The sequence below is a fragment of the Lycorma delicatula genome, chromosome 2 (genome assembly GCF_047948215.1).
Source record: "Lycorma delicatula isolate Av1 chromosome 2, ASM4794821v1, whole genome shotgun sequence".
NCBI lineage: Eukaryota > Metazoa > Arthropoda > Insecta > Hemiptera > Fulgoridae > Lycorma > Lycorma delicatula.
Window position 1 is genome coordinate 115304881 of NC_134456.1, and position 19111 is coordinate 115323991.

At 31.2% G+C, this 19111-nt stretch overlaps 1 protein-coding gene across 1 annotated transcript in view; it reads left to right on the forward strand.

Annotated features, from left to right (window-relative positions):
* Positions 1-16260, forward strand: part of LOC142319935 (uncharacterized) — a 30294-nt gene extending 14034 nt beyond the window's left edge. The window contains exons 4-8 of the mRNA XM_075357610.1: positions 920-1045; positions 4320-4448; positions 7590-7697; positions 13934-14470; positions 16255-16260. Coding sequence (XP_075213725.1) covers positions 920-1045; positions 4320-4448; positions 7590-7697; positions 13934-14470; positions 16255-16260 — 906 coding nt within the window. The remainder of the gene's footprint in view (positions 1-919; positions 1046-4319; positions 4449-7589; positions 7698-13933; positions 14471-16254) is intronic.
* The last annotated feature ends 2851 nt before the right edge of the window (positions 16261-19111 follow it).

Genomic DNA, 19111 nt, shown 5'->3' on the forward strand with positions numbered 1-19111 from the left:
AAACTGTTCGGTACGACCAGTTTTGAGACCAGCAATCTCGTTCTCACAATCTTCTTATCTAATGCTCTCCTCCAGGCTGGAACAGTGTACAAGACAACGGACCTAGCCACTGATGCTAATAATCTCTCCGGACTTTTCCGCGTACTGATTTTCATCACCGCACTTCTTAATTCCATCTCACAAATGGAGGAATCTCTGCCACAGCAACCACCTCCAATACCTCACATGGCCTCCTGGGGAACAGTACCTCCACGCAGTCAGGTAACAATTCAGGTAACGCTCTCCTGAACGTTTTACTAACAATCTTGAAGGCGTCTCCCCATATGTCGCTATCAAGGTGATCACAGAACCCCTGCCACTTCTCTCTCTTACTGCTCATAATTTCTTTCTTAAAAGCTTTCCGACACCTCTTTAATTCTTCCAGTGCCAAATCAATCTCCTCCATCGCATCTCTATGATTTGCTTGCTGTAGATGCTTATTACACCAAAACAGGCCTTCTAGCTGCCGCTACCTCAGGCAACCACCAATATACAAGTTTATCTATTGGTCATGCCTTCTCCAGCGGCATATGGCAAGCCTTCAAAATTACCTCCGTTAAAAACGCCGGCGAAATGCCACTGAGGTGACCTAAACACTCTTGTACAATATGTTACACCCTCTCAATGCCCAACACACTAATCACTCTTCTTACTTATACATCAACCCCTCATGACCATGAGGCCCCCCCAGTTCAAAATAGATTACTTCATGGTCGCTAAGCGACTGTTCCTGCTGAAGCACCTCCCAACCTCTAGTCTTAGTCTGGCATTGAGTGATCTTACCTTTTTACTGCAGGTGTTTTTAGTTAATGTAAATGGCTAGCCATTTTACTGATTTTGGAAATTTTGTAAGGTTTTTTCTTTTATCTTATTTTTAAAGGAATCTGAGATCTCATTAGATGATGAAGTTTCACCACAGTTTAATCTTAACATGAAAACCGATGAACTTGAAATTAATTGTTTACACTCTGTGAAGATAGAAGAAGAGATTGAATATCCAGATCATGTAAGTATTTATAATTATTGGATATTGTAACAAACATGCTTTGTCTCTTGTTAATTTCATGAGAGAGAGTGAGAGTGTGTGTGTGTCACAACTGTTATTAATCTGTATTGGGTCAGGTTGTAATTACTAACCTGATAAATATGACAAGTGAATATAATTAACAACCGATTACCCAGAGCTTATTAAAATGAGAACTCTATCAACAAGTTAAACTACACACATTTTAGACATCACTGAAATTTAAAAATTAACCATTCATCATTAATCAAAAATACATACATATATATATATATATATATATTTTTTTTTTTGCTATTTCAGTGTGTTCTGTTATAAAAAAATTGTTTCTAACTCTATTTATTTCTATTTCATTTATGTAGATTTAAGTTGTGTGTGAATGATAAATGGTTAATGTGCGAAGGCAAATGTTTTTAAATTTCAGTGATGTCTGAAATGTGTTTCTTTAACTTGTTGATAGAGTTCTCATTTTAATAAGCTCTGGGTAATCGGTTGTTAATTATATTTACTTGTCATATTTATCAGGTTAGTAATACAGATCAATACATATAGATACAGATCAATCACAGTTGTGACATATTGTTTTATTAATGAAATGAAAATAAAATAAAATTTAATTTTATATTTACATTTGGAGAAGTTAACATATTACCATATTATTACAAAAGATATTTGAAGTTAGCTCCCTGTGAAGCTGATGCAGAAATACTAAAGTAATCAAACTGAGAGTCACCTGATGCAAAATGTTATCAATGACTTCAGTTTTTATTGTGAATGCTCGCCTTCAGTTATCGATAGTACAGTATCAAAAATATGATAATGTATAGGGTTTTATATTGGTACAGTATTATAACATCATAAAAAGTGTATACTCAAAAATAGTCATTGAAACGTTTTTTTTTTTTAATTTCTGTATAAAAATTCCGTGATCCTGTAACTTGGTTGCTGAAAGGGGTTAAGCACATATTAGGTCTCTTATAAGAGACTAGCTGTCTAACCAGAACCTGGACTCTTCAGGACAGGTCAGCCCAGGCAAATCTCAGAGCCAACTCAGAGGCTCCACAAGGTTCTGATCTGTTAGATCGAGAGTATACCTGAGCATGCAAAAGTTAGTTTTTAACCTACTGAAAATACCCCATTTGAATTTTGAAAACCGTTTGATTGTTTACAGAGCTATTATAAGAGTACCACATTGCATGTTGTCCCCCTCCCAAAACAGCACCCCAAGGGCACCCTGCTTGTTACCAGTTGATGGTAATGATTGGTCTAGCCTCCTACGAGGTGCTCGTATACCTTACCATACTAGCTTCTCGCGCAGTCCCCACAGGAAGCCCATTCATTATTGTTAAACAGAATTTTTTTAAATTTATTTAATGTTACTCATATTATTTTTTTAATATTAATCAAACGACTGATACAAATCATTCAGTTCAAACCCAGTTCACACAGTGATAGGGGACTCACAGTTCATTAATTCAATTCATTAAAGTTTGTGCATAACCGGGAAATTTCCACTACTACATACATATACTCATTTTTTTTCTAGATCAGAAAGATATCTAAAAACCTTCACAGTTATGCTGAGAAACATGAAGTAAAAAGTTTGGTTGCAATTGATTTAGTAATTTTTTTTTTTTATCCCAAATAAACGAACACTTCTTCCCCTTTACATAATAGTATAGATGTAGACAGGAAATCTTATCAACAAGTACTGCTTTGTCGATGTTAAGCTTAATTCTAGGAATATATATTAAATTAATTTTAAGTTCTTGCAAAAAGATTTTTTATTTAAAAGTTGTTTTAAATAAATTACAATTGTTGGCATGTAGAAATAAGAAATATCTCATACACAACCCAATATCTGTTTTTGATATATGAATAAATTTTTTTAACAATTTTATATATTCATTCAAAACAGATAAATTTTGCTGCTTTTGTAAAATTAAATGCTAATTTTCTTATCATTACACTATTAAACTCCCCAGTATCCTCATCGTTTGAATACCATCTAATTCATGAAATATGTACAGTGTCAACTTCATCATAAAGATCTTGTTTAACTAGTTATTATTACTTTACATCCATTTTCAAACTTGAATATTTCCTGGATCTATTGAAAATAGCTGAAATCAAATTAAGTAAACCACCTAATGATGTAACATCTTATCAGCTGATTAGCATGTGAGGTGTGTCGCAGTAACAGACTCGCTAGACAGAATCAACATATAGATGTCATGCTTGCTAGAGTCATAAATTGGACGGTGAAGTCCTATCATCTGTGCTGAGTTTTTTTTTTTTTTTTGGTTGGATACATGGAAGTTTAATAATATTTCAAAGGACATTCTTTCATTTTTCAATTGTCTTTATTGTTAAGACCTAATTTTCCATTTTTATCCTCAAGCAGAGGGCTGGGTGATAAAATGAATTGGTGTTAGGTAAGTTTTAAAATTTTTGTAAGTGTGGTAAATGTTTAAAGCTTATTTATTTAGTTAATTCAAATAGATGGGCATGAAACCCAAGAGTACAAAATCCTAAGTACATAACAAAGTAGAAGATGTATCTTCATTTTTATTAGCATATTTAAAAAATGTTTGGAATCATTAGATAAATATTACTTTTTTTTGTATATGACTATCAACAATACATAGCTGCAATTCCTCAAAATTTCTATATCAAATTCCAGTCAGGCATGGCATTTTTCATGTACTAAAAAATTGAATTTTCATACTCCATGCATAAACTTCAAGATTACGTGGCAAAATAAAAAAACAAAAATTATTTACAATCAAACTCTCATTTAATAAATTTTAATTGTTACAAAATTTTTATTTTTATATCTGGTAAGAATTTATGAGATATAAGATTAGAATTCGAAATCTTAGGTAATGTTACCTCTAAGGTAAATTATATTTATTACAGTTATTCACCAGAAGCAGTATTTAACAATAATGTCAGAAAGATTAGAAAACACAAAATCTTGAGAATTACCGCAAGAGTTTTAACAGTTATTTGATTATAAAAGATTACAATTTATAGAAAAATCTGTAAGATGAGTAGCACCATTTTTTTGTTACATTTAGCAAAACCTGGAATATTAGTCACCTAATAATAATATTAATAGTAATAATTAAACTGTGGCTGCACTATTTATGTAAGTGGTAAGCGATTTAGAGATATTAATTTTTATTTTATAAGTTTTACAAAAAATCATAAACATATTTACTTTGTAGCATTCATATTTTTCTTTTTATTACAGCAAGAAGATTTACTACAACTGGAAGAGGAACTGTGTGATGTTAGTAATGGTGATATTGAAAAAGATCCATTAGCAATTGAAGAGACCGACTTAATTAAATCAGAAAATTTAAAATTTGAAAATAAAGTGGTAAGGGTATTAGATTTTGCATACAGTGGGACACCAATTATGCAGATGGACCTTTGCAAGGTCAAGTCTGGATAATTGAAAAGGATTATTTTATAAAGGTTTATCATATATACTGCACATATCATTCTAATGTTTAATGGTTAACACTACAGTAAAAAAAAAAATATATATAGATGTATTTCAGTAAAATGAAAAAGAAATTTGGAATATACATACAATGTAAGAAAAAAGAGATACAGTAATATGGTTAAAAAAAATACAGTGTGCAGAAATTTGCTTTTATAATTAGTTTTAGAAATGCCAAAATACACATATGTTTTTGCTAAATGAATTGAAAAAATAAATTAAAAAACCCAGTAAAATTAAGATCGATAAAAAATCTTATTGAAGATGTATTTGAATAGTGTTTAAATTTTTCAAATAATATATTAGTTTTTTTTAAGTTGTCTAGTCTGGGTTTAAGCAGTCCAGTTGAATATTGGTGACCCACTGTTTTCTTTTAATCATAGGCTGCTATGGTCATTAGCCCCAAATTTTCATTTTTCATTATTACTACCTAATATTTAAATTTTGGATTACATACAGTTCGTTTCTTAACTCATATATATAACTTTGCGAAAATTCAATTAATCATCAACATACTGACCACTATGACAAATTCTCAAATAACAGGAAAAAAAATCACCAAGCAAGCACAGTAACAAAAACCTAATACCAAAAGTTGACTTTTATAAGATCCTGCTTCATCAATCAGTACAAAAATCCAAAATTACATCAAACAAAAACAAAAATTTAGGAAACAACCCTAATAACGACAAAGCTTGAACATAACTCAGTACTAACTGGAATGATAATCATTCCATTTGTTGTTCAAGTTTTGTCGTTATTAGGGTTTATGTTTCCTAATTTTTAGTTTTTATTTATTTATTCTTTGTTTGATGCAAGTTTGGAATTTTGTATTGATTGATGAAGCGGCATCTCATGAAAGTCAACTTTTGGTGTTAGTTTTTTTGGTTTCTGTTACTGGTTGGTGGTGGATATTTTTTGTTATTTGAGATATATATGTAGATTTAGCCCACCAGGGTGGTCTAAAATCAGTTGTTTAACAGCTATTTACGTTGTTGAAGGTTCTTAGGTTCAAATCCTAGTAAAAGTTAGTTGCGTTTGTACAGATTTAAAAACTAAAAGAGTGGATACCGGTGTACTTTGATTGTTTGGGTTAGTCGACCACATGCCCCAGGAATGGCCACACATCTGTACAAGACTACCGTTTGTTTACATGTCATACATATCATCATCATCATCATCATCAAATTGTGCCACGGTGAACTGAATTGATATGATGGTGACTGAAGAATGTAAATATACATCTTCTGTATATATTTTTTCACAATAAAAAACATATCATAAAGCATTAAAAAAAATGACTGCAGAAGATATGTGTATTTCTTCTAAATTAATAATTCTTATTCCTGCTAGTTTTATTTACAGCAGAGTGAACAAAAAACTCGTTAATGAAATAGATGATTGGATAATGATAAGTAATGTATATGAATTACTATTCGAATCATGTTTTTGTCATCCATTGTAATTGATACATAATTAGTTATTTTTCTAATCCATTCTTAATAACGTTGTTTTTTTTTAATATAAAATCCTGTAATGGAGCTAATCAAAATCAAGGAAGGCAAACTTAAGGGTAAATTTATAATTATAATTATAGTCATTGACACTAAGAATATTGGGAATTTTTTTTTTGTATTATTTAAATTGTTACAAATTAATGTTAACAACATAACATACATAACAATATTCATTTTTACAATATACTAAGCATAAAAGTGTATAGCAAGATAAATGTTATTTACATATCTGTATATTCTTGTACCTTCTTCATATAAATAAGTCCAGAATTTTAATGCAGAAGTACGGGTGGTCATTTGTTATACTATTATTATGTTTAATTACACTGATAAACATAATTTTTGTTTCCTAACATGCAATACATGATTTTATTCTGTTTTTTTATGGTAAAAACAAATATGAACTCAATCTTTTTATCGCCCACCATTTTTGAAAAAATTTTAAATTTTAATTAAAGGATTTTTTTTAATTTTTCAACGTACAGTTAGCATTTTAAGCTCCTATATTGTATTTTGCTAGCTCATTTTTTATTGTTTTAACTTTGTTAACATAATTTGTAAGGTATAAATAAACAATACTAGGCAAAGAATTATCATATCATAGTCGCATATTATGATATCATATCTAATACTGAAGAGGTAGCCTTCATGGAGAAGATTAATCATGTCTGCGCAGGTCAAAAAATGTAGCTGAAAACACAGCTGTGTTTGTATTAAGCACTGGATTTAGGAATGAATCAATTTTGTTCAGTCTTATTACTGTCTAAAGTTCATTAAGAGCGCAGTGTGATAATGCCTCAAAATTGTGTAAATGATGTGGATGCCTTTTGTTATATATGTGATGAGTTTACCGTAAAATCAAATAGAAAAAATGTTACACCTTTAATTAAAAAAGCATGTAATTTGTACTACAGTATAAAATTGGTGATCAGGATAAGACGTGGGGTTCTCATATAATATGCACTAATTGTTCAGTGTATTTAAAGAGGATGGCAGCTGAAAGGTACACAGAAGGCTTTGCCATTTGGTTTACCTATCTGGAACTGATTGTTACTTTTGTTTAACAAGTGTGTCTGGAATTTCTAAAAAATCTAAACATACTGTTAAATATCCTTCATTGCAATCTGCAGTCGGGCCTGTACCTCACAGTGAAATTATTTCAGTTGCTGTGAAAAATGTCTGTTTCATGATCAATATAAAATACCAGTCAGGTGTGACATCTATCATGATAAAAAATTTAAACAATTATTTATTTGATTGTAAAAGATTACAATTTGTAGAAAAATCTGTAAGATGAGTTGCAGCATTTTTTTATAACATTTTATAAAACTTGGCATATTAAAGTCACCTAATAATAATAGTAAAAATTTAATTGCGCACTATTTTTGTAATTGGTAAGCGAATTAGAGATACAATTTATTTTTATTTCATAAATTATACAATAAATCATAAACATATTAACTTTGTAGCATTTATATTATTTTGCTTTTTATTACAGCAAGTAGATTTACTACAATTGGAAGAGGAACTGCTTAATATTAGTAATGGTGATACAGAAAAAGATCCTTTAGCAATTGAAGAGACCAACTTGGTTGAAAATGAAGCGGTAAGGATATTAGATTTTGCATACGGTGGAACACCAATTATCCAGATGAACCTTTACCAGACCAAATCTGGTTAACCTTTTCAGATCAGGAAGCCAGTAAAGTGGCTCTGTGCGGTGACAGTTTTAAAACGCTGTTACAAAAACATTTTATATGGGATCTAAGTCGGTTATATTTTTTTATATTCACAAAGAAATCAGTTTTATTATACAATTTGAACTATAGTTATACGAATTAAAATGTTTTATTTGGACAAGAAAGAATATGACCATTTTTTTCTCAGAAATGTGCTTGTGTGTGTGTGTGTGTGACTGGTGTATTATAATTGCTATGAGGGTTACGGATTTATTTATTATTTACAAAACTAGCTTATTATATCAGCAACATAACGATGTATTGAAACACATAATAAGTTATGTTATACGGCACACACAAAAAAAAAAGGAATTTGTGGTCATAAATGTGTCACTTTTATTTGAGGTCTAATAAATCTTTTCTGACAAAAGATATCGGCATCAATGAAACACATACCGATTCGTAATGAATAACAGTATACAGTAAAAATAGTTTTTTGTCAATCCGAATAGCCTTTTAAGTGGAGGGGATTTTTATAAAACGTAGTTTTTACTGAATCTCTTTCTTTATACTAACATATGTTACTTTATTGTGTGAGTGAGTACGAGTGAACTGCAGTAAGTAACTTACTATCGCAAACCGGCGTTCCGTTGGTAATATATTATTTCATTATTTTTTTCAAAATTACATCGGTTTTTTTTTATTCAGTGCGATTTTTTTCACATATTGGGCGTTTTTTTTAAATTTGTGATTTTTTTTTATTTGCCGTAATTTTTTTTTTATCGAGACAATGAATGACGAACAGATTAGGTTTGCTCTTGACGAAGAACTTTCAGATTATGACGAAAATGACAGTGACGACCTTGAGGGCTTGGATGACATCAAAAATACTGAAATTAGGAGTAACGATTTTTCGGAACCGCATCTCCTGAATTTTAGTAGCGACGATGATGATCCAGGTCATTCGATTAGTGATACTGACACGGAACAGAAAATAAATGTAGCCGGTTCAGTTCTACATCCACATGCTGAAGGAAACGGTAATATATTTCATGAAATCCATTATCGTTCTCCAGTGCAGTTGGATGTTGAAATGCAACCAGCTGTTGAATTTCCTCTCCAAGATGAGGAACTTGACACGGCGGAGTTACAAGAAAATCCAACTGACCGGGCCCAAAATGACGAAACAGTTACAGATGACGAAGGTTACGAGTTGGAAGGTCGTCTGCCGGTTCTTGGAAATCCCTGGTTAGTTTGTACTGATAGGTGTAAATATGACACACTAAACAGTTTGCCTTTTACGGCTCCGGAACCAGGTGCATTTGTAAAGAATCCCGACCTTTTGGCTAAATCCGCTCTTCATAAGAGAGGTCGGCCTAAGAAGCGTCGTAGGAATTTACACAATGTGCCTGAATATATTCCTGATCCCCGTATTCATGGGCAGACGCCGTTTGCCGTATCTATGTTGTTTTTTGGGGCTATCCTTGAAAAAGTAACATCACAAACTAATTTGTATTTTCAAAGCCGTAGACCTGATAGGCCATTACCTAAGGACAGAATTCAAGGTGACGTTAGTCTTGCCCAGATGAAACGTTTCTTTGCAATCATCCTGGAAATGGGTCATACTGTAAGACACACTTTACAAGAATACTGACTGGTCGACTGACGAGGTTTCCCATTTCGCTTGGTTTGGGAATACATTACCGAGAACTGTCTTTCTTCATATTTTGAAGTATTTACACTTCACTAACCAGGATCCACCGATAGAATCAGAAATGCAAACTGGTAACTATGACCGTCTCTGGAGAGTATGCGAAATATTTTAAATTGCTCGTCAGAAATCTCGTGAACTCTGTAATCCACGACAACAAATTGTAGTTGATGAGGTTTTATGCGCCTACAAGGGTAGAGTCTTGTTTCGGCAGTATATACCTAGTAAACGAAAGCGCTTTGGGATAAAGGTTTACAGACTTTTCGATAATTCTGGGTACACATTCGATATGAATGTATATCTCGGGAGACAACGAGAGGAACAAAATGTAAACGAAAAAATTACTGAACGTACAGTTATCGATCTAATTGCAGGTTATGAAAATTGTGGATATCATTTGTATATGGAAAATTTTTTTTCATCCCTGCAATTATATTGACGACTGAAAGATGTGGGAATTCTAGCTTGTGGAACAGCTCGATCCAATCGTGCTGGAATGCCAGCTGAATTCACACGAAACAGACGTAAACAATTAGGTTTGACCAGACACCGGTTAGCCTGTCGTACGACACTGGATGGAATATCTTGTATTCTATTCAATGACAAGCGAATGGTAACACTTCTGTCTTCTATTCATGGGCCTGCTGAAGAGGGTAAATACAGTGTAACAATTCACGGTACAGAAAATGTCGTGAGACCTGTAATGATTGTAGATTACAATAATTATATGGGGGCTGTTGATCAATCTTATCTTCTGTCTTCAAGCTATTACTTACATAGGCGCATGACAAAATGGACGAAAAAACTTTTTTTCCACATTTTTGACATGCTCTTTTTCCATATTTTTGATATGCTTCTTGTCAATGCTTATACGGCTTACAATAAATAATAAATAATACGGCAATAAGATGGAGAAGAACCAATCCTTCTGATGGTTTCGAAATGAGGTTTTGAAAGGGCTTGTTTCATCATCTCCTACGAGATTTTCTGCACGAGGATCTTATGTAAGAAATCGTGAATTTTTACGTCTTGAAAGTTGTGAAGCAAGACATTTTCCTAAACGTGAGGGAACAAACAGTTTTAGACAATGCGTTGTGTGCTCGGCAAACGGCATTCGCGTAAGATCAGTCTGGAGGTGTGTGGCTTGTGAGGTACCACTTTGTTTAGATGGATGCTTTCTCGTGTATCACACACGCCAAAATATCACCAACTAGGGGTAAGAGCTTTTTATTTATAAATTTATTACTTCATTTTATTTGTTTAGGTTATTTATTATTTTTCATCTATTTCATTCTTTTGTTTTTTTGGGGAATCTCCCATATTGCGATTTATATGTTGGTGTAAAAACTAGTGCGCGCTCGTAATTTCTTATTTTATATATTATATATATATAATATATATTACGATTTTATATACATAGTAACATAAAAAATAACTGTTGTTTGTACCGAATAGCTTGTAATTACTGGGGTAATTATTATGCGTTTCATGAACTCTATTGCCCCCCCCCCCTCCGTGGCGTGTAACAGCAATACTCTGTTGTAAAAAAAGTTTTTTTACGTAATAAATGCTCTAAGGAAGTCTTATAATTTTTAAAATAAATTTTACATTATATGTAACGCTAAGAAAAAATAAATAACTATAAAAATTTCTCGAAACTGATATGCTAATTAATCTGTAATTTATGACACGGGTTTTTCATCATATTTTGCCCAACTTTCAACCGATTTGCTTGAAAGTATTTTTTTTTTAATCAGCAAACTATGTTTCATAAACACAAATCAAAAAAAAAAAATTTCGCTAATAAAAAACGCGGTAGAAATGCGCAAAAAAAATTCTGCAATTAAATTATCGTAATTTTTGTACGGTTTCAATTTTTTTGTTGTTACAGGCATAAAAAATATCCAATCGTAAGGTTTTTTTTTTTGTCAGAATCTGTTAAATCTCGTTAATATACTGTAATTTTTTGAAAATTTTTTCACAAGAGGGTAGCATAAGACTATGAAGAGAGGCAATCAGATACCAACTATTTTTGCGGAGCGCTAAGAAGCGCGGAGCATTGTGATGGGAAAAGGTTAATTGAAAAGCACTATTTAAAAAGGTTGTATCATATATATTGTACATATCATTCTAATGTTTAACGGGTAAGACATTAAATGAAAAAAATAAAAAGTATATGTATTTCAGTAAAATTAAGAAGACATTTTGAACGTATGTGCAATAAAAGAAAATAGAGATATGGACAAAAAGTACAATGTGTAGAAATTTGCTTTTATTATTAGTTTTACATAGGCCGTTATATACCAGGTGATTGTTTGAAAAGTTACTACATTTATTTTTTAACAGCTGTCAGCCCCATTATATTTCTGTTTGCAGCCATGTATACCATTCTCTGAAGGGAATCTTTAAAAATTATTTTCAAAGGGTCCACCCCTTTGAAAATAGAGGGTGGGTTCCACACCCACCCTCTTCGCTATACATATCCAGACTCAAAAACCTTAAATGGCAATGGTAACATTTAATTATAGTAATTGACAATCCGAAAAAAATAATGAATTTTGGCTAAAATAAAATAAAATCCTCCCGCACCTTTGCTCAGTAGGTGCGAAAAACCATTTGAAGTATTACTTTTTTAAATCCCAGACCAACAAAGATAACTATAAAATTATTGATACTGTTTCTTAAATCTTTTGAAATAATCATTATCTGTAGATTAAAATTGTAAAAATTATTTTTTAAATTACCAACACAAAATATTGCCCTTTGACAATATTGTCTTTTCATTATTATTATCTAGTATGTAAATTTTGGATTACATACAGTTCATTCCTTAACTCTTACATGTTATTATTATTTCTGATTATTCCTCTTCACATGAACTTTAGCCAATCATGGCTTTACTTTCTTCTTCTCTTTTGTATTCTTTGCCAAAACTCTTAATCCATTCACTATGTTGCTTCTTTCTACTCTGTCCATCTTCTTATTGTTTTTCTTTTTCGCTTTTCAATTTTGTTATTTCTATTCATCTGAAAATTTTCTTCTGTTCTTGATTTCTTCTTCTGAGATGTTGAGTCTTTCCAGGTTATCTTGTGTTTCTTTTATCCAAATGGACTTGAATTTACTGGTCTTGACAATGGTGAAAATTTTCTTAGCGAGTCTGTCTTCACCTATCCTGCATAAGAGTGATGTATGTTTTTGCTAAATGAATTGCAAAAAAAGTCGGTTGAAAACCCTGTAAAATAAAGATCACTGAAAAAATTCCTATTGAAACAAAGATTTATTTTTTCAAATAATGTAGTAGTTTATTTTTAAATTGCCTAGTTTGGATTTAAGCAGTCCAGTTAGTCTGGAAAATTGGTATCCTGATGTGTTATTTTTCATTATTATCACCAAACTTGTAAATTTTGGATTGCATGCATTTAATTTTTTAATTCAAATATATATATTTGGGCGTAACGTGTAGGACCAGACTTTGTAACTTTTCTCCAAAATAACAACTTTTACAAAAGTCAGTTTGAGCCTCCACGGGGTGAGCTTGGATATATTCTGGAACAACTAGGAGAAATTTGTCTGGTGAACTGAATCTAAACAACTTTACTGCTCCATTTGTCATCAAATCACATCTGGTGTTGTAACTCGGGACTTAGTTCCACCGCAGATGACCCCTTGACAATCATCCCTGAAAGGTCTATTAAGAAATATTTCATCAGCTGAACCAAGCAACACCAGAGTTCAGAAAAGGGAGCATTGGAATGCCCGAACAATATACACAAATAAGAAAAATACTCCGAATAAGAATAATAGTCCAAAGTAAAACATATATATTGTTTATCTTATTATTTATAATATAAAATTATATATTATAAATAATGTTTGCTTAGTTTTATCATATATATACAGGGTGTTTCATCTAAAAATATCTAATTGTATAGTGTGAAAATGTAAGTGTACAGCTTATATTAAGAGAAGCGGGTAATATAATTTTTTTTTTTTTTTTTTAAATAAACAACTATCCATGTTCTAATGTAGGTTATTCAACTTCAGCATATGCACCTTTTGTAGCTTGGCAGACATCTAGAACAATAACCTAACGCTTGGCAGATGTTTAGAAGCATCTGCAGCATTATTAAACCATGTATTTATGTTCCTTTACCAATATTTGTTATAAATCACAAAAACTCAACTTTTATTTTGTACAACTTATAATCAAACCCAAGGAAAAAAGTCCAAAAGAGTCATATCTGGAAATCTAGGTTGCTGTGCACTTCGACTCATCTGATCCAATCCGGGAAGCGTTATTCAGGAACACAACAATACATTTGTCTTGTAACAGTGGGCTCCATGAAAAAACAGATTGATTGTGCCAGTTTTATTCCGTCATAATCGGACATTGATTTTTGATTTGTCTCTTTCATTTGCGATTGTAATTATTAGTTATTTTTAATTTGACAGGTTACCTTCAGTAAAGAAACCATCAAGGGAAATACCAAGCATTGTATTACCTGCAAGAGATGCATAAATAGTTCTGTGCATGATGGAATTACAAAAAAAAAAATTGAGTGTAAGTGTGCATCTGGTGATATAACGACAGAAGAAAATTTAGTCAAGAATGTAAATAGTGAAAACAATTTACCTATCCAGAAAGGAAAGAAATTGGTTTGTGACTATTGCGATGAAAGATTCAAATGTAAATGTTATATAAAGAGAAACATTAACTTTCACGGTAAAAAAAAAAAAAATAATAGTAACTTTTGTCAAAAGTCTCTTATTCATGATAATGATATAAAAACCCACCTTATGCATAATGAAGAGAAAAATTATGTTTGCAGCTTTTGTCAGAAGACTTTTAATCAAAGTTCTAATTTAAAAATTCATTTAAATATTCATACAAAAGAGAAAAATTATGTTTGCAATTTCTGCCAAAAGATTTTTTATCAACCTTCTAGTTTAAAGAAACATCTTAATATTCATACAAAGGAGAAAAATTATGTTTGCAACTTTTGTCAGAAGACTTTTAATCAAAGTTCTAATTTAAAATCACATTTAAATATTCATACAAAAGAGAAAAATTATGTCTGCAACTTTTGTCAGAAGACTTTTAATCAAAGATCTAATTTAAAATTACATTTAAATATTCATACAAAAGAGAAAAATTATGTTTGCAACTTTTGTCAGAAGACTTTTAATCAAAGTTCTACTTTAAAATTACATTTAAATATTCATACAAAAGAGAAAAATTATGTTTGCAACTTCTGCCAAAAGGTTTTTTATCAACCTTCTACTTTAAAGACACATCTTAATATTCATACAAAAGAGAAAAATTATGTTTGTAAATTCTGCCAAAAGGTTTTTAATCGACGTTCTACTTTAAAGGCACATCTTAATATTCATACAAAAGAAAAAAATTATGTTTGTAAATTCTGCCAAAAGGCTTTTAATTTTCTTTCTAATTTAAAGAACCATATTAATTTACACACCAAAGAAGAAATTTGTTTGTAACATTTGTCAAAAATCTTTTAATGAGAGTTATACTTTAAAAAATTACTTCTTTTTGTTGTAATGATGCTGTTTGTAAGGCAGAGATTATGTGCGTTCTCAATATTGTACAAATTAAGTTATACTTAAGTTTACGTGAAGATATTGGTGCAACTTTTAAAATTACTTTTCCTGATAGTTGTATAGTGTCAAAATTCCAGCTTGGAGCTACTAAATGTTCCTATGTCATCAATCATGTTCCTGTACTGTACTCTGATGGCATTCTGCAAATACACTGGACTAATAATGACAAAATATTTTTCAAGTAAATATTAGTAACGTTTGTTTTCTGTACAAAATAAGTTGTGATCATACATATATTTTTTGTTAAATTGAAATCTGTTTATTTTAGAATTTTTATGCAAACCAAGTTATTAAATATTGTTTTCTTTTTACTTGGCAAAATAATGTAGGCTAGTTTTTGTGAAAAAGTTTAGCAATCTTATGTAGTGGCCAATTATTTCTAAAAATTGCTTTAGTTAGTTTTTATTTCTTATCTATGTTACTTTTAGTTACCGTGATCATTTTTGTGCAAGAAACTTGTTAAATTTTTTTTGTACTTCAGTGTAATTTACTGAAACAATTTATCACAAAAAATGGTTAATTTTAAATGTATATTGTAAAAAAATCAATAAAAAATAAACATTATAAATGAATGTAATAATAAATAATGAAAGGTGCGAGTTGGGCAGCTACAGGGATGGTAGAGGCTGCAAAAAAATAAAATGTTTGTTTTTTCAGAGTAAGCTGTGATAGCATACCATTGTGAGAGTCAGGAAATTTTTATCAAATTGGTCAGTAAAAGTCAGGGAAAACAAACCTTAAAATTCAGTGGGAATCCTGTTTATAAAAATTTTTACATTCCTTCTTCTTAGAGATCCTTTTTATCTAATTTACTTTGGTTTTTTTTTTTTTAGCAGAAATCTGTTAATTTTTAAAGCACAAAATAATATTTAAAAATTGTTGGCCATCAGTGTAGGTATACAATTTACGATATTAGGTACTTTTCTTTTAACATAAGGGGGCCCACTTGCTTTTTTATTTGTGGATTTTTGCTTCTTTCTGTTACAAAGTAAACACCTTGGTCTAATTAGGTGGGTGAGGAAATGTAACTGACGATTCAGAATACTGAACTTTGTATCGTATTACCATTGCCTAGCTCATTAACCTTGTCTAATTACATAAGCCCGCGATGGATGTGTTTTTTAGTTTTTGATAATTGTTTATGTATTTTTTAGCGCTGAATAGAAAATAACCATCATTTTTGTTTCATCATGTCAGGAATGCAAATTTCAATATTATCAAAAAGATTAAAAATTACAAACATGTGATACAATAGAATAGACATAAGTTTTTTTTTAATAATAAATTAATATTATATATGTAATATTATATGCTTGTTTGGCTTATATTATGCATTCTTAGAGCTAAACAGTTGTGGTCTGAAGAGGGGAAGGGGGCAGGTTGGGTCATTGACCCCTTAATTTCAAATGCAAATTGCCATAAAATAAGCCTAATTTCTATTATAGTGGTTAATTTTTATGAGGTATGTAGTGCCTTAGGAAACCACTCCCCCTCTTCACCCACCTTTCATGATGAAGTATGTAACTTTTATTCCAAAATCGAAGTTTCTTTGGACGGCTTATACTCTGTTTTGCGCTCTTCCTTCTATGTTCTCTATAGGGTTCATCTTGGTGTAACAGCCAGCAGTAGTCTGCCATCTTTATAGTAATCCATTTTCCTTGATACGTTCTTTCCATTTCTTTCATGTCCTGATGAAATTTCTCACCCGTCTCTTCACTAACGGCACCCAGATTTTCAGGAAAATAGTTCACATGTGAATTTAGGAAGTGAACCTTCAAGCACACAGAACAGCCTAAATTTTTGTACTTCTGCAGCATGCTCTCAGCGATTGATTTGAAGTTCAGATTCTTCTTATTGCCCAGAAACTTGGTTAGTACTTCTTTAAATTCTCCCCAAACTTCTTTTTCTGTAACTTCCATTTGTTTCTCAAAATTACCTTGTTTGTGAAGTTTTCTAATATCAGGACCAGCAAAGACACGCCTTTATTTAGCATTTTATGAGATGGGAAATTTGTCACAGATCTATTTAAAACATTACCTTCTTTTGGTAAGGCTTTGACCAAGCCTAACTTGATACGCAGAGATGGAAGAACTTTATTCCGAACCGGTCTACATACATCGGTGCAGAAGACTAATTCTCCTTCTGTAAAATGTGTAAGAGAATCCTTTTCTCTGTACCTGAACCAGGAAGTAGTAGGTTCTTCAGTTTAATCTTCAAACCAAGCAATTCTGAATTTTCTTTGATCAGATGTAATTCTCGAAGCAAATCATTTAGTTCAGACTGTGAATAAAACTCTGGTGCATAGCTATGTCCAGGTTCATACTCCTTGACATTATCTTCATCTAAATCGCTTGAGGAACCATCCGTTTCAGTTAAATTTTCTGATGGAATTGGCACTGGTATGTCTGTACCTTGAGGAACCAGACATAAAGCGTATGGCGTATTTGGATAAACGATTCTTTTTTTATTCTTCAAATTGAAACCGTGTACACCAGTTCTAACAAAAGTAACAATCATCGGTGTAATTTTGTGACTCCATTAAAACTCCAAGTCTGTACGCTTCTTGTTCCCTTTGACCACCGTCTAAGTCCTTCAACACATGTGCAGCAAACTTATTGGAATGCCCAAGTTTTGTCTTGATCTCCTATTTTCACCTGAAATATGAGAGGTACACTTGTCAAACGAAACTTGTTATATTTTTTTTTTTTTTTGCCTTTTCACCATTAAAAGAATCTGCAGCCTCTTGAAGCCATTTAGAAAATGGAAAGTTTGCTTTATGGCCTGGAAACATATTTTCCACTGACAAAAACACGTTTGATCACAGAGAGCAGAAAAAACCTCGATTTATGCACGCTGATGATTGAAACAGCACTGATAGTAGTTGCACAGTGGCGGATAGCTGCCGATAAAGTATTACATCCTAAGTCTTATCACAACCTGTTGACCAAGCTCTTCCACTGTCTTGTAATTTTCAAACCCCCCCTCCCCCCACCCACCACTATTTTCAGACCCCTCATCTGCTTAGCTATAAGAATGCATTGTAAAGGCCAAAAAAGTGAATATGTTTTTTTATTTTTTAATAAAAAAATAATGTTTTGTGTCTATTTTATAGTATCACATTTTCAACTTTTTACAAATTTTTAAATTTGCGATTTGATTCTGACGTGATAGAAAAAATGAAGATTATTTTTGGATTCAGCATTTAAAAATACTTAGGAATTAATTGTCAATAGTTAAAAAAACATTCCTCCACATCCCAAATTTTGCAGGCCTGGTGTTATATATCCAAATTTCATACAATTTATTTATAAAAAAAGCAATAATTAAACTAAACACAATAATAAAATTTAAAAAAACCAGTAAGTAGTGAAAATCAAATGGCCCCTGTTAATACAGATATATTTAATACTTTGCAGTACAATGTTAAGTTTTTAACAGGTTTTCTTTTACGATTGATGTTTCTGTATTGTTGTTTTTTTTATTACATTGTTGTCTGACAAGACCGTGCGTGTTTGTAAGTAAGATTTCTTCTTGTGATTTTATTTTTTAGATTTTTATAATATGTACAATCTAATGTATTAATTTTATAATACAATCTAACCAAAATAATAAATGAAAAAAGCAGTTTGATTTTTTGTAAAACGGTTGGTTGTAGATTTGTCATATTATGTATATGGATAAGTAGATATGAGTTATAAGCTGAAATACTTGGTTGCTATTTACTTTATAATTAAAAATTGTTTTTTTAGGTCTCTCTAATTATATGTTTAGGGATAGGTACATTAATGTTATTTATGTTATTAATGTTATTTTGTGATAGAATAATAGTGGAATTAAAATTTCTGGAAAATGATTAAATGTTCAGTAATGACACCAGTTTATATAACATCAATGAAATATTAGCAGTTTATAATCTGTACAGTCTAAAACTTCAAAACAATAAATAAAAAGTTGGGGATAGATTATTTTCTTTTTAAAAATGGATGTTTAACCTCCTTTCAGCCAAAATTG